Raw genomic sequence first — 15,552 nt, forward strand, 5'->3', positions numbered from 1 at the left:
TTTGCTGAAGAGCAGGTTCCGAGGTGACAGTGCCCTCGTCAGCCCCACTGTGGTCTCAGCGCTTGGCTCCTGACGGGAAGTCCACGGCCACCCACGGGGCCGCTCCTCTACATGTCCTGTGTCATTTCTCTTGCGCTGCTTTCAAGATTGTTCTCCATCTTTGGTTTTCAGCAGTTTATGGTGTTTCTGGGCCCGATTTTCTTTTATTTCATCTTATTTAAGGTTCTTCAGCTTCTTGAATCTGAAAAAAATGTCTTTCACTAAATCTGGGAAATTTTAGCCATTATTTCTTTATTTTTTCAGCTCTAGTCTCTTTTTTCTCTGTCAGGGACTGAAATATGGTACTTCTGGTATTATCCCACAGGTCCCTGAGCCTCTGTTCATGTTTCCCCAACATTTTTCTTCTCTCCTCTACACTGGATAGTTCCTACTGTCTTTAAGTTCACTGGCTCTCATTTTCTGTCATATCTGTTCTGTTACTGAGCTTATCACATGAATATTTGGTGTTGTTTTAAGATACCACATGATGCTATTGTAGAAAAAAGTTGAGAGCCATTAGCTTCATACCTCGGGCCTCGGTGTCCTTACCTTAAAAAATGGGGTGACAGTGCCTGCCTTCCCACCCAGAGTTGCTGGGCCCAAAGCACGGGGTCTGAGACATCTGGCAGCCTCACCAGATCCAGTCAGGGAGCCAAGACCAAGCAATGCCCAAGGACTTACATCACCAGGTAGAGCAGGTGTCTCTGCAGAAGGTACTGCCAAGCACAAAAGGGCGTTGCTGCCAAAGTTCTCCTGCTTTGGGTGGTGGTGACAGGGGGGAAGCTAGCAGCTGTTTGGTCCAAGTCGTAAGGGTGTGAAGGTGCTTAGTGACCTGTCACAAGGCTCTTCAGGGGATGTGGACACGCTGGCCAGCAGCCACAGGACAGTTGCACACACCAAGACCGAGGCCAGCACCGAGTGCCAAGAGCACCAGGGGAGGGCGATGGTAAGGGTGGAGGGACCAGAAGTTTCGTCTTAAAATATGTTTTTAAGGGGAAACTACAGTATATAAATTTCACGAAATCTATGTTTAGCATGTTATATGGAAATTTTTAGGTTTGTAATTTAGGCTGCTGCTAACAGCATTACTGTATGTAATTACATTAAGGGCCACACAGGCTGGAGTCAGAAAGAATCGTTCTCATATTTGCTGACTATACTTGGTGGTGTACTTGCCAAAATCATGTTTCCGTATTAGACGCTTGTATTGTGTATGTGCTTATGCATAATACATTGGCATTAGCTGTCTTGTTAAGGTTTAATAAAACGTGACATGTTTTAAATGCCCTTAAATGGTACAGATTTGGGGGCGCCTGGCTGGCTCAGTTGGTGGAGCATGGGACTCTTGATCTTGGGGCATGAGTTCAAGCACCACGTTAGGCAGAGTTTACTTTAAAAATAATTTAAAAAAATAATAACATCAAATGATACAGATTAATTTACTAGTAGTATTTCAGCTAAAGCTTTTCTCCTCTTATTATTAACAGAATATCCAAGGTATCTCCAAGCATCCAATTCAAATTACTAAACCGCAAAATTTTAAAGGTAACCCATTTCTCTCTACTTTGCTGAAGTCTTGGGTAACATTTTCCAAAAACCTGCAAGTGTTTATAATTGCTTTTCTGTATAACTAACTTCTTTGCCTTCCTCAAGTTCTCTGTATTTGCATGACCAGGATTTAAATACACATTGAAAAATAAAACACAGCTAAACTGATATGGCACCTCCCTTTTAGCGGTTTACAAGTAAACATAGATGATAATTATACAAGGAAAGTAGCTCCCTTCCCACCATCTCTCCCCCACCAACTTCCCAATAGAGAAAAAAACAAACAAACATACAATAGGACTGCCTTTCATTAAAGTCTGAAAGCTACTGGAAATGTTTATAAAAGCATACTAACACTGTTCTTTCTTCAGAGCTGTTCCACTGTAATGCTGACAGTTGCATTTCTAAAAAAGACAAAGGTCATATCTGGGGCCAATCCCCCCAACTCCCTCACCCTTGATGGGGTGCCCCTGCACCTCTCTTGGGCCAGCACGTACAGTGAAGAATGTGCGGGAGTATTTACACGGTCGCCCTTAAGCAGGACCTGTGACCACAAGCACCTTTGTCTCCTACTGCCCTTCAGACCTACTCTGTGCGTCGTAGGACCCACACTTCCCCACAGCCTGTCTTCTGGGCGGTGAGGCTTCAGGGGCCTCCAGAACATTCTTACTGGAGTACATTCAAGCAATATTTGAGCTTTTCCTCACCAAGAATTCTAGACAGAATGTACAATTTTAACAACAGAAAACCTACTTTACTCTCAGCAGTACCATGTTGCTTTTAAATTATATTAACAAAGATATTCAGAAAAGTCAGAAATCTGGACTCTTGAGTTTAGAATGATAGTAAAATAAACTGTGTGAGGAATGGCTATGAATCAGCTTATGATCAAATTCACCAAGTACTCCTGAAATCACGTTTCAGGTGTGGAAGGCGCGATGCTCACCATCTCCCCGAGGAGTATGTTTGTTGCACCCGAGGGCCATACCTTCCTGGCAGCAGGTACGTGCAGACCATGCCAGAGAGACGCCCGTGTCGCAGTGGCTCGCTTTACACATTTCATTCAGTTCAGATACTTGGAAGGTGGATAATTCGAAGGTACTTACAGAGTTCATCCTGTAAAATAAATCCTAAGGCAAATATTTATACAAAGGAAAGATTTCTTGTTCATAGTAAATTAAGAGCAGATCTGCTTCTAGGGTCCCTCCCCTTTTCCAGATCCAAGATGCCCCCGCACGGTCCCACCCAGTCTGCTCCTCCTTTCTCCTCACTGTCCTCGTGACTCTTGGTTCTCTGTCCCACTGGCTGCCTGCAGATGGGCTGGCCTCCAGCATGGGCCAGCCTCACCCCATGCCCACATGGAACCTCTTCACTAGGTACCATCTCGCTCCCTCCTTCGCCTCCTCCACGCCTTTGCTCAAATGTCACTTTCTTGAGGAGGTATACACTGACACCCTCTCCCTCCTGAACCTCCTTTCTTGATCTGTCTTTTCCTTCATTTCTCATCTTCTGGCATACCAGATAACTCACGCACATTGTCTCCTGTTCCCAGGACATGGGCTCCACGAAGAAAGGCTCATCTTTTTTGTTCACTATCAAATCCCAAGCACACCACCTGACACCCGTAGGCCCCTCTAAACTTCTGATGTACAGAATGAACAGATGAGTGCATACGGCCTATCCCACAGACATTGCTGGCCTCACAGAAGGCAGGACAAGTCCCTTAGACTTGCAGACACCAGGATGGCCAGTGGCCCTGAGGCCAAAGAACCCTGGCAGATGGGTGGGATATGCTGCTCTTGATGCTGCAGTGGGGACGGAAGGTTGAGGGCGGGCTGCGGCATGGGGAGCAACGTCGAGGACACTGGTGGTAGAGTCAGAATTCATGTCGGTTCTCTCTCTCAGACTTTTCACAGATTGAACTGCGCATTCTTGCACACTTATCTGGGGATCCAGAGCTTTTGAAGTTATTCCAGGAATCTGAAAGAGATGATGTATTTTCCACCCTGACTTCACAGTGGTAAGATATATGAGCTCACAATGTTATCAGATCTGCAAGAATGCTGATGTGATTTTAAAAGCCTGAAGTTATTCCAAGGCTATTTTCCTAAGAAGGAAATTATATTTTTCTCTAGCAGTTAATCCTTTTGAAAAGAGGAGTAGATAACTAGAATGCCAAGATTTCCCTAATTATGAAAAAAACCGATGGCTCTTCTCCACCAAAAATGTAGCCCATTGCTAGAGAATGTAATAGAGATACTGGAAGAATCCAGATGAGAGTCCATGCTCCTTCCACGGGAGTGTGCATGTGGCGGGTCTGGGCGCGAGTGCTTCCTCTCTGCACCCCCACCCCGTCAGGGCCAGGAGCACCTCAGGCTGCAAGGACAGTCCCTGCCTGACAGTGACCAGCACTCAAAGAGAATTCTGGAGGCAGACAGCCTCGGGTTTTGTTGGGCAGTTTTACAGTGTCCTCAAACGCCTGTCCTTGTGCATCAGTGTTCTTAGTCAGCTTTTCCTTCTCCTGGCTGCCGTACCCAGGCTGCCTCTGGTGCAGAGTGGGCTAGAGAGCGGGCTCTCCCCTCAGACTGCCCTTGCCAGGGGGCAGGAGTCCTGCCCAGGGCCCTGCTGCAGACAGCTCTTGTGCTGCTGTTCCAGAGCAGGGTTGTGCAGCTGCAAGGGAGGCTGGTAACGACCACTCTCTGGAGGAATAGTCACAATATCCACCAGGGCCAGCTACGCCGCTGCCTGGAACTAAGTCAGGATGCTGCTACGAGGAAGAAGAGGCACCGCACCTGCTGTCCACCCCCTCCTTCAGCAGCTGTAGGCACCACCTTCCCTCCCCCTGCAGGCCTCTCCCCCGGGCTGCCCCTCTTGGGGGCCTCCTCACCCATTCCACCTTATCTTGACGTCCGCTCACCCTCAGGAGTCACCCTGGAGCCACCGCTCCACAAAGCCTGGCCCTCTGTGTTCTCAGGCCTCTGCATGTTCCTCTCCGTCCCCTCATCCATCACCAGTGCTGGCCTCTCTCCTCTTCGGCCCCCTTGAGCCACCGGGTGCTCCAGGTACACGCCTCACTCAGGCCTTCCCTTCCCCCTGCTCGGGAAGCTCTTTCTCAGAGTGTCCCCATGACTCACCCTCAGCTCACTGAGTGACGCCTTGGCTTCCCTCGAGGACCTGCCCTCCCCACCGCTATGCATCTGTCCATTGTCTCCACCCTGCCTGTCCCACTGGAATGTCAGCTCATGGAGGGCAGGGCCTCATGGCCCTGTACCATGAGATGTGGAGTCTCAGTGTACATCTGTGAATGAATGAGGGAATAGCATGGGAGTCAAACAGTCCTGTTGGCCAGAAGGCATCTCCTCTCCAGAAACCCCCCACCATAATACTTATTTGAATTAAAAACAAAAACAAAAACAAAAAACCCCCAGGAAAAGGTATTGTTGTCAAGGTGACAGAGGAGAGAAGGCATTGCTGTACACTGAGATGGGCTTTAAAGAGTGGTTGTGAATATTAGGGTTATGATGGCATCCGCAGGGGAAGCAACAAACTCCACAGAAGAGCAGAGCACCAGGCGGTGGGGCAGCGTGTGGACAGCATGGCAGGCCTGGCAGTATGTGCAGCGGTCAGGCCCACAGCCAGTTCCCAGCAGCCTGCCGTCCACCGGCCACCCTGCTGGGCAGGGCCCATCTCACACTGAGATCTCGCAGAGCTGTGGCCTGGGTTCCTCTCCTGCCAGCCGCTCCTCACCTCCCAACCGTGATCTCGAGGCCCCCTTCCCACTCCCAGCCTGCCCTCCTCCCCTACACATGTTCCCTTCCTGCAAGTCCCACCTGGAATGCAGCCCAGACTCCCCTTCCATGCCTCCTGCATGCCTGGACGTGCAGTTGTGGCCTGCCGGATGACCACTAGGGAAATGAAGGCTTGATGGACCCCTGCCTCACCATCGATCTCCATTAGCTGCCCCATGTAGGACTTGCTGCTCCCTTTACTTCTCCCCCCCGGTTGCATGTTTCCAGCCCTGGGTGGTCCCATTCTCTGCTTTCCTATTGCTCACCCCCAAGGTGCTGCAGGAAGCCATAAAGTGGTGAGTGAGTGAGTCCACCATATATTTGGGTCATCCAACCTGAGAGGGACACTTACTAGTCTCTACTCATCAGCTGCTTCAAATGTTTTTTGGCTTGCCACAAATGTCTTCTCCTCTCTTAATCTTGAAAGAGAACCTCACCTTTTACTTAAATGACAAAGAAGAGGGCCTCACACATGAGCCCCTGAACTCCCTCCCACTTTGCCTCAATATGTCGTTGTATGTCCTCCTCTGTCTTCAAAGATTCCTGTCTCAAAAGAGGAAGCATCGTCTATTGCCAAAAACAGGAAATCAGAACGGTGCATTGCACAGCTCTATGCAATGCCACACATTTACACATCAGTGTGAATGGCACCTCCTAGAGTTGTGCAGTGCACAACTAGTACAACTTTACATGGCAGTCTTCATGTGGATTCCCTTTATTTTCCATTTCTACTCTAGCATTGTTCATTTCCCCTTGTTAACTTCACCTCCCCCCCCCCAAAAAACAATAAAAACTGTCTAGGTTTGCCTTCAGGGAAATCCTATTTCCAACCCCACTGGAGTCCTTAGTTACTGTTTAAGTACAAGAAAAGTCTATACTTACTCCTTGTTCTTTCTCATTGCTGGCTCATTCTTGCTTTTTTAAACAAACTTTCACTTTACCGACTTAGGTTTTTCTTCTTCCAATTAGAAGCCTGGAACTCTTCCCATCTAAGACAATGACTACCTTTCTTCAGAGTGCAGTTGGCGATGAGGTCCACAGACAGCACAAGCACACTCAGGTGCTGCCCACCTGTGAGCCCTAGTTCAGAGTCTCTGCAGGGGTCTGTCACGGACCCTGGGTACCTCCAAGTCCCTTGCTGTCTCCTGGCCCACTGCTCCAGGGAGATGTCCTTCTCCTTGGTTTGCTCCATTTGGTTCTTTTTAAAATTGAGATCTCATTTACATACCATAAAATTCACCTTCTTAAAGTGTATAATTCAGCAGTGTTTAATACATCACAAGGTTGTGCAACCATTGCCACTGCCTAATTCCAGAACATTTCCATCCCTCCAAAGAGAAACCCCATCCCCATTCCTGTCACTCTCCATTTTTCCTTCCCCCATGGAAATCGCTAGTCTACTCTTTATCTCTCTGCATTCATCTGTTCTGGATTTTTCACGTTAACGGAATCATACAATATGTGGCTTCCTGTGTCTGGCTTCTTTCACTGAACATAATATTTTTAAGGTTCATCCTTGTGGTAGCAAATATCAGTACTTCGCTCCTTTTTATGGCTCAATAGTATTCCATTATATGGAATCACATATTCTATATATTTTGGTTTAAACAAGCAAATAATCTTCCATTTGTTTATCCATTCACAGTTGTTGGACATTTCAGTGGTTTCCATCTGGCTATTAGGAATAATCCTGCTGTGAGCATTCACATACAACTCTGTGTGGACATGTATTTTCACCTCCGATGGGTAGATACCTAACAGAATCTCTGCGACATATAGTAATTCTGTGTTTAACTTTTTTTCTTGTGGTAAGACACAATAACATAAAATTTACCATCTTAGCCATTTTAAAATGTACAATTCAATGGCAACTGTATCTAATTTTTTGAGGAACGAGATAGCGACACCACTTTACGCTCTCACAAGCAGCGTATGGGGTTCCAATTTATCCACATTCTCACCAGTACTTTTTATTATCTGTCTGTTTGGTTCCAGCTGTCCTGGTGGGTGTGAGGTGTCCTCTCACTGGGATTCTGACTCGCGTTCTCTGGTGACTGGGGGTGCTCAGCACCTCTTCCTAAACCCATCGTTTGTGCTTTATCTTTGCCTCTTTTCCCTCCTCTGTACCTGAAACACAAGTGCTGACCTGGCTTCTTCCTGGAAGATGTCCTTCCTTATGTTTATTTTTTTTTTTAATAATTTTAGTAAATTTGGATTTCCTTTTTTTTTTTTTAAAGATTTTATTTTTATTTATTCGACAGAGAGAGAGACAGCCAGCGAGAGAGGGAACACAAGCAGGGGGAGTGGGAGAGGAAGAAGCAGGCTCATAGCAGAAGAGCCTGATGTGGGGCTCGATCCCATAACGCCGGGATCACGCCCTGAGCTGAAGGCAGACGCTTAACCGCTGTGCCACCCAGGCGCCCCCTTTCTTATGTTTCACTCTCCCTCTAGTGAGGATATAACATAACACAGAGTTTTTTAAGCATGTGATAGATTTTGTTACACCCGTGCCCTCTCTCCTGAGGTATGAAAAGCAAGACAAGGAAGGAAATAATAAAAGATAAGAGCAGAAACCAATAAAATTGAAACTGGGAAAACAATAAAGTAGATCAATGAAACAAAAGCTGATTCTTTAAAAAATCAATAAAATTGATAAACCAACAAAAATAAAAATAGGACACAAATCATCACTATCAGGAATGGAATAGAGGATATTAATACAGATTTCACAGGCATCAAAAGGATAATAAAGGAATATGATAAACAACTTTATGCTAAAAAATCCAACAATTTAGGAGAAACAGACCAATTTCTTGAAAACCATAAACTACAAACCCCAGATAAGGTGAAATAAGTAATCTGAATAGTCCTATAATCATTTAAGAAATTGAATTTGTAATTTATAAGTTTCTGAAAAATAAATTTCCAGGCCTAGATGCTTTCCCTGGAGTATTTTTTTTTAAGATTTTTTTTATTTATTTATTCGACAGAGATAGAGACAGCCAGCGAGAGAGGGAACACAAACAGGGGGAGTGGGAGAGGAAGAAGCAGGCTCATAGCAGAAGAGCCTGATGTGGGGCTCGATCCCACAATGCTGGGATCACGCCCTGAGCTGAAGGCAGACGCTTAACCACTGTGCCACCCAGGCGCCCCTCCCTGGAGTATTTTACCAGACCTTTAAAGAAGAATTAACACCCAATTATATATAACTTCTTCCAGAAAATAGAAGAGAAAGGAACACTTCCCATTTCATTCTGCGAAGCTGGTATTACCTGATGCTTAAACCAAAGAGAGTAAAAATTAAGTAAACAACAACAACAACAAAAACCAAAAATCCACTACAGACCAATATACTCACATAACTTAGGTGAAAATCCTAAAATCCTCAACAAAATATCAGCCGGCTAAATCCAACAACGTCTAAAAATAATTGTTTGCCATTTCCAAGTGGGATTTATTTCAGGCATTCAAGATTGGTTAAACATTTGAAAATCAATTAATATAATCCACATGTGATTAAGCTAACAAATAAAAATAATGTGATGTTTTCTCTTGACCCAGACATAGCATTTGACAAAATCCAACATCCATTCATGATAAAAATTCTCAGAAAGTTAGAGAGAGGAACTCCCTCAACTTGGTAAAGAGCACCTTCAAAAAACCTGCAGCTAACAGCACATTTAATGGTGAGAGGCTGGATGCTTTCCCTCTAAGATCTGGGACAGCTTGTTAGTATTGAATGACGTTGAAGCCCTCGCCACTGAATAAGGCGAGAAAAAGACATAAATGGTGTGCAGCTTAGAAAGGAAGAAATAAAACTCTGTTTGCAGATGACATGATTGTCTATGTAGACGTCTTAAAGAACATACAAGAAAAGAATTTTTTTTAACTCCTAGAACTAGGAAGTTCAGCAAGGTCACAAGACACGCTATCACACATAAAATATAAACTGACAAAGAACAGGCAGAAAATCAAAATTTAAAACACAAGACCATTTAAAATCACTCCAAAGATAATGGCGTCATATACAAAGTATCCAGAGATAATGAAGTACTTAAGTGATCAGTTAACAAAGGACGTACGGGATCCAAATGTGTTAGATTACACAGTGCCAGGGAAAGCTGTCCAAGAGGACCTAGTGAGTGTGGACACACTACACCCGCGGCATGGAAGACCCAACATGTAAATGCGTCCGGTCTTCCTAGATTTATCCATAGGCTTAATTCAAGCCCTATTAAAACCAAAGGAAGTGCTTTGTAGACATAAATAAGCTTAGTGTAGATTTTTGTGGACAGGCACAGGCCCTGGAATAGCTAAAACAATCTTGACATGGAATAAAGTGGGAGGAGGCACTATCTGATCTTAAGATGTAATATGTAGTAATCAAGAGAGTGGGGTGTTGGCAGAGACCAATGGAGCAGAAAACAGAAGCCAGAAATAGACCTACACAAATATGCTCAACTGATTTTTGAAGAAGGTACGAAGTATCAGGCAGAAAATAATTCTCTTCAGATTCACGTTAAGCTGATCACCCATAAAGCCAACTTGAGAAGTTCATGTCTATACTGGATACTGTGTATGTCTTTTCTGCGTCTTATTAGCTTGTATTCATTCTTGAGAGAACTTCAAAGATAAGAAGCTTTTAATATTTGCATGATGGTTGCCTCTAATCCCCCATACTTGTGACTTAGACTATAATTAGTCGGTGTGGAAATGATTTTTATGTTCCAAACAGAGGACTAGAATAGCACATGGTAAAAAGCCACAAGATCAAGTATACTCTTAAAAATGTTTGTTTCATGCAAATGTCTTATTGTTTGAAACTCAAAAGCAAATGGAAAGTTGAGATTCTATCCTGGAATATTTAGTAACATTTTCAAAGACTAGCAATTTCCTTGAAAAACCTTTAAGGATATATAGATTACATATAAAAATGGAGACTTGGAACAAGTCTTAGAAATCCTCTGTAAAGCTGTGATTCTGATCACTGAAAGCCTGAGACGCCGAGAGCTGGGACCTGCCCCCGGAGTCACATCAGTCTAGGACCGATCTTAGGGCCTCTGCCACCAGCTTCAGCAGCTTCAGATGCACATGGAAGATAGCCATTCTACCCTGCACGTCCAAGACAGGCCACAAGGCATCTGTCTATACAGTAATCATTACATATTTGCCCAATTAGGTGGTTTCCTAACAAGTTTTACGAAATGCAGGTAAAAATCTTTCCTTATGGGCTGTGCATTCATCTCAACATTTTCAGAGTGAAACTTGAAAAAGAATTTTTTGTTGCAGAATATATTAATTTTACTTCTTTCAGACCTTCTGGGGGAGCTCTCCTGAGATATTCTCTCATAAGGCAAGTGCGATAGAGAGTGTTGTGGGCCGCTCCCCCTGTCTGGGGGGAAGGTGGTGCTTTTCTCCCAGCAGATGTCAGACTTGGGCCTGTGACCTGCTCTCGCTAACAAAATGTAAGCAAAAGTGACATGTGTCCCGCTAAGCTGAGGCTTTAAGAAATTGCAGGTGATTCCTCTTGATTTCTTTTCTCTCTGTCACCATAGCTGGCGACATTGATAGAGACCGCTCCATTGTCCTGCATTATATATGGCAGACTGGCCTGGGAACAAAATACAGTGGAGATGAAAGACTACCCTTGCTGTAGGCAGTAAGATTTGGGAGTAGTTTATATGGCAGCATCGCTTGGCCTTTCTCAGGATCTATAGGACTTGGTGCCAGAAGTAAGAGGCTGTACAATGAATCCTAAAACATGTAGCACTGGCTTCAGAAAGTGGGTGCAGGCATAGAGGAGACATCTAGTGGAGGCTGGAGGATGGCATTTGGTAAATGGTATAACATTTGGTGAAATTGTCTTTTGTGATAATTTTGAGGCAAATAACACCCTAACGAGCTAAGGCGTTGGGCGGAGTAGACCAACAGGGCACTAGGACATGCTCTGGTCGGGCTTGTCTGACTGTGACAACGTACTGTAGGAAACAAACTCAGAAAACAATTGGCCGGTGTACAAGGAGGCATGCAAGGGAATAGAAATTCCAGAAAATTGGAGTCTTATGCATTTGAATATAAAAATGATTCTCATCTCCAACCAGTAAAAGAAGAATCTGAAAAGGATTTTGAACAACAAAAGCCAATTAAAACACCGCCTTTAACAAATTAAAGGTATGACCTTAATGGCTACTGTTAATATCTCTGAAAGAATCAAGGGGACACCCATAAGTTTTTAGTTTGACCATGTAGCTCCAGACAAAAAGAGACTAGCGGCAGCTTTCCCACAAACTCCTGATAAACTCAAGGTAACTGCAATAAAGTCTAGAAAGAGGATACATCTCCAAATGAATTGTGGGTGGGTCTGCTGGCACGTGGACCTGGATGAAGTGAAATGGACCTGATTACATTTCTGAGAGTTGCACTGGCCGGAGGACCAGCAGTCTGGACTAAAAGAGGTGTTGATTGTTGGAGACTTAAAACCTAGGGCCCCACATCTCGTACAGGAAGAAACCGGCTGGGATACATGCTCATCCCCCAGGGAAAGAGAATTTCTCACTGCCCTTTTACATGTAGCCAAGAAATATAATGGAAAAGGAAATCCCAGGAAATGGATAAAAGGCCATGGAGAGCAATGGACTAGGAATATACTCCTGGGGAACAGATTCAGGGCCTAATCAAGGGCCAGAGAAGGGCCCTCTCAGCACCTACCCAATGAGAATGCTGTGCACCACTGACTGCCATGTGTCGCGCACTCTTCCCTTTCCAGACGGGTGTGTTTGTTGCCGTCATCCGTCCCACCCAACATCAGCTGTGTGCCGGGAAAGAGCCTTGATTCTTTAGTCCATTGACCTACAGAGCAAGAGGAGCCACATCAAGACCTGGCACAAAATCCCTATACCCTGCTCAGATGGGACCTTGGCAAGGAGGAGGAAAGCAAATATGTGTGGCCAGAGGGTGGGCTGCGTGGTACGATATGTTATTATTCAAAAATCTTTGTTTTCCTCCCCAGAGGAAGAGTGTACTTCCTCACCCATTGACTCAGGTTCGGCTCTGTGACTTGCTTCAGGCAATGGCATGTGAATGCCAATGCTGTTTGTCACCACTGGGTCACACGTGGTTCTCCAGACTCTCTTCTTCCTCTGCCATGACAGCCATCACTGTTCCAGATGTGGGCTGGGCTGCACTCCTGGGTCACAGGATGTAGATCACATGCGGCGGAACCTCAGCTGACCCGTGGCGGACGCGCTGCATGAACGAGAACCAGCCCTTGTTCGTGTGGGCCTCTGAACATAGCCTTGCCTTCCTTGCCATACAGCAACAGTGCAGCCATTTGTTTTGCCACAATTTAGGTATGTCTCCATTACAGATGAAATTAAATCGCATATTCTATCTGCTTCATTAATGAGTTTATACCAGGCTTCAGTAATCTCTGAGTAAGCAGACTATTGTTGTGGAGAATTATATGTGTGCTCTGCAGTACTCCAGGCTGACTTTCTGTGACTGCCTGAGATGTTCTGTGCCTAGAAGGCCAAGAACAACTTAGAGGGTTTTTGCTGGGTTACCACTAACAGTGCTGAAGAACCTCCTTGCAACCTTGTGGCTTGGATTCCTGGGTCACACTGCCGCATGAAGGAGGAGCCAAGTTTATAGGCCACATCCCCTGGAAAGTTAGCATGGCCCCTTCTGCACCTTTCCTCTGATGCACACCTCATCCTGTACTGGATTAGAGTCCTAACGCGTGGCTATCTTAGTGGGGTGGTCTTTGAGTCGTAGTTCATGACAGCACTAAAGGGTGAATTTCCAGGTAAGATGTAGAAGGGGAGACATCACAAGAGACGGCTGCTCTGACTCTGACAGTAGAACCAGACTAAATAAATTACAAAACTAGTTCTTCTGAGTTTACCAGAGAGCTGAGGGTACAACTAAGTAAACAGAACCCCAGACAGTGATAAGCCCTTCAGAGAAAGAAGAAACCCAAGGCTCCACTCATCCCCCAGGAGGACCCTGTCCTACGGTGGGGAGGAAGAGACCAGCTAAGCTTAAACTACATGTGGGCTGGTGTGACAGAATTCTAAAGTGCCCCACTACAGATCCCATCACTTATCAACTCCTTCCCATGAGTCTTTACAGAGGGTCTAGGGGCAGACATCAAAGCTGAGGGCAGAGCAGGGCAGCTGAAAGTAGTCAACCCACAGCATCCTGGACCTTCAGCTGCCAAGGTCTGGGTTACAGCAGAAGGCTAGGAGAACCCACAGCCCCCCGACAGGCATTATGGTACAGATGTGCTCTTCCATGGTGCAGAAAGCTGGATGAGACTGGAGGGCAAAACACACTTCCTAGCAACCCAAAAAGCTGGCAGCTGGTTGGTGACACAAAGAGAGATCTCCTGTGGCCTGAAACACTGACAGTGTAACTGCAAAGCTCCAAGAAATCCTGGCAATTGTGCCAGCCCTCAGACTGCAGACCCCATAGAAGGGGAATTTCTTTTTTTTTTTTTTAAAGATTTTACTTATTTATTCAACAGAGATAGAGACAGCCAGCGAGAGAGGGAACACACAGGGGGAGTGGGAGAGGAAGAAGCAGGCTCATAGCGGAGGAGCCTGATGTGGGACTCGATCCCATAACGCCGGGATCACGCCCTGAGCTGAAGGCAGACACTTAACCGCTGTGCCACCCAGGCGCCCCTAGAAGGGGAATTTCTGATCCCAGTTTCAAAACATTACAAGCCAAGAGTGAACCAAATCAACCAAACTTGCGATAAAGTCCGGACCCAGCCCAACCACAGATCAAATTGACTTTGCTCCCAGCTCTAGTGACCTGACATAAAAAATGGCATGTCCTTTTTAGGAAGTAAATATTTACTTCAGTCTCTACTGTCCTTTTATGCAAAATGTCTAGCAAATATTTTTTTTTAATTTTAAGACCTAAGAAGTAAGAAAATGTGACTTATGACTAAGAGAGTAAGCAATCAATATAAGTCAACCAAAGAGATGGCCCGGATGTTGGAACTATCAGATTTTTTAAATTATAAAAATGCCAAAGTATCTAAATGAACAAGTAGACAATATGTTTTAAGAGATGATTAATTTTAATAGAGATGTGAAAATCATAGAAAGGACTCAAATAGAAATGTAAAAAATGAAAAATACAATAGCAAGACTAAGAATCCATCAGATAGCTTCACAGCAGACTGGACCCAGTGTAGGAAAGAACCATGAATTTGAAGACAGGCCAGTAGGAAGTGTCCCAGGTGAAATACAAAACAGGGAAAAAAGTGAAAACCACCCAGCCAACCAGAGAGTCCAAAATATGTGAGGCGATATAATGGTTTAACCTTGTGTATATATGGCATCTCATGAGGAGAACAGAGAGTTTGAAGGTAAAATGGCTGAGAACTTTGCAAAATTGATTAAAATTATCGATCTGCATATCCAGAAAGCTCAACAAATCCCTAGTAAGTTAAACACAAAGAGAACCACACATTAGGCACATTACAGTCAAACTCACAAACACCAAAGATAAAGAGAAAACCCTGAAAGATACAGAGTGAAAAAGACATGTTATATACAAAGAACAGTATATATTACAGCTGACTTTTCCCAGAAACAGTGGAGAGCAGAGGATGAAGGGATAACATCCATGCTGTGCAGAGAGAGTCCATCTAGATTTCTGTATCCAGAAAATTATCTCCCAAAAATGAAGGCAAAATAAAGACAATTTCAGATTTACAAAGTCTGAACAAATGTTTCTTAGCAGACCTGCACTACTTGGAATCCCAAAAGCAGCTCTTCAGGATGGAGAGACTGAGGCTCCTGGAACTGGAGCTGCAGGCAGGAGTAAAGAACACCAGGGACGGTGAGGCCAAATACAGAAACATGCTTATCTTCATTTTACATAGTTTATTTTATATATTTTGTATAGTTCTAGATCTGACTTACTTATATATGGTTTTGAATTCTTGAAAAGACTTTAAATGTTTTTTTTAAGTTTACAACATAGAAATAAACTATAATCCACATATGAGTGAAATCATATGATAATTCACTCATATGTGGAATATAAGAAACAGTGCAGAAGACCATAAGGGAAGGGATGGAAAACTGAATGGGAAGAAATCAGAGAGGGAGATAAACCATAAGAGACTCTTAATTCCAGGAAACAAATTGAGGGTCCTGAA

The 15,552-nt window shown here is 44.5% G+C and overlaps 1 protein-coding gene across 1 annotated transcript in view; it reads left to right on the top strand.

Annotated features, from left to right (window-relative positions):
• POLN (DNA polymerase nu) overlaps nucleotides 1-15,552 on the top strand; it is a 150,804-nt gene that overhangs the window by 87,306 nt on the left and 47,946 nt on the right. The window contains 3 exon segments of the mRNA XM_034670987.1: nucleotides 1,527-1,584; nucleotides 2,512-2,589; nucleotides 3,493-3,607. Of these exon segments, the coding sequence (XP_034526878.1) occupies nucleotides 1,527-1,584; nucleotides 2,512-2,589; nucleotides 3,493-3,607 (251 nt within the window).

Source organism: Ailuropoda melanoleuca, chromosome 11, assembly GCF_002007445.2.
Source record: "Ailuropoda melanoleuca isolate Jingjing chromosome 11, ASM200744v2, whole genome shotgun sequence".
In the NCBI taxonomy this organism is placed as follows: Eukaryota; Metazoa; Chordata; class Mammalia; order Carnivora; family Ursidae; genus Ailuropoda; species Ailuropoda melanoleuca.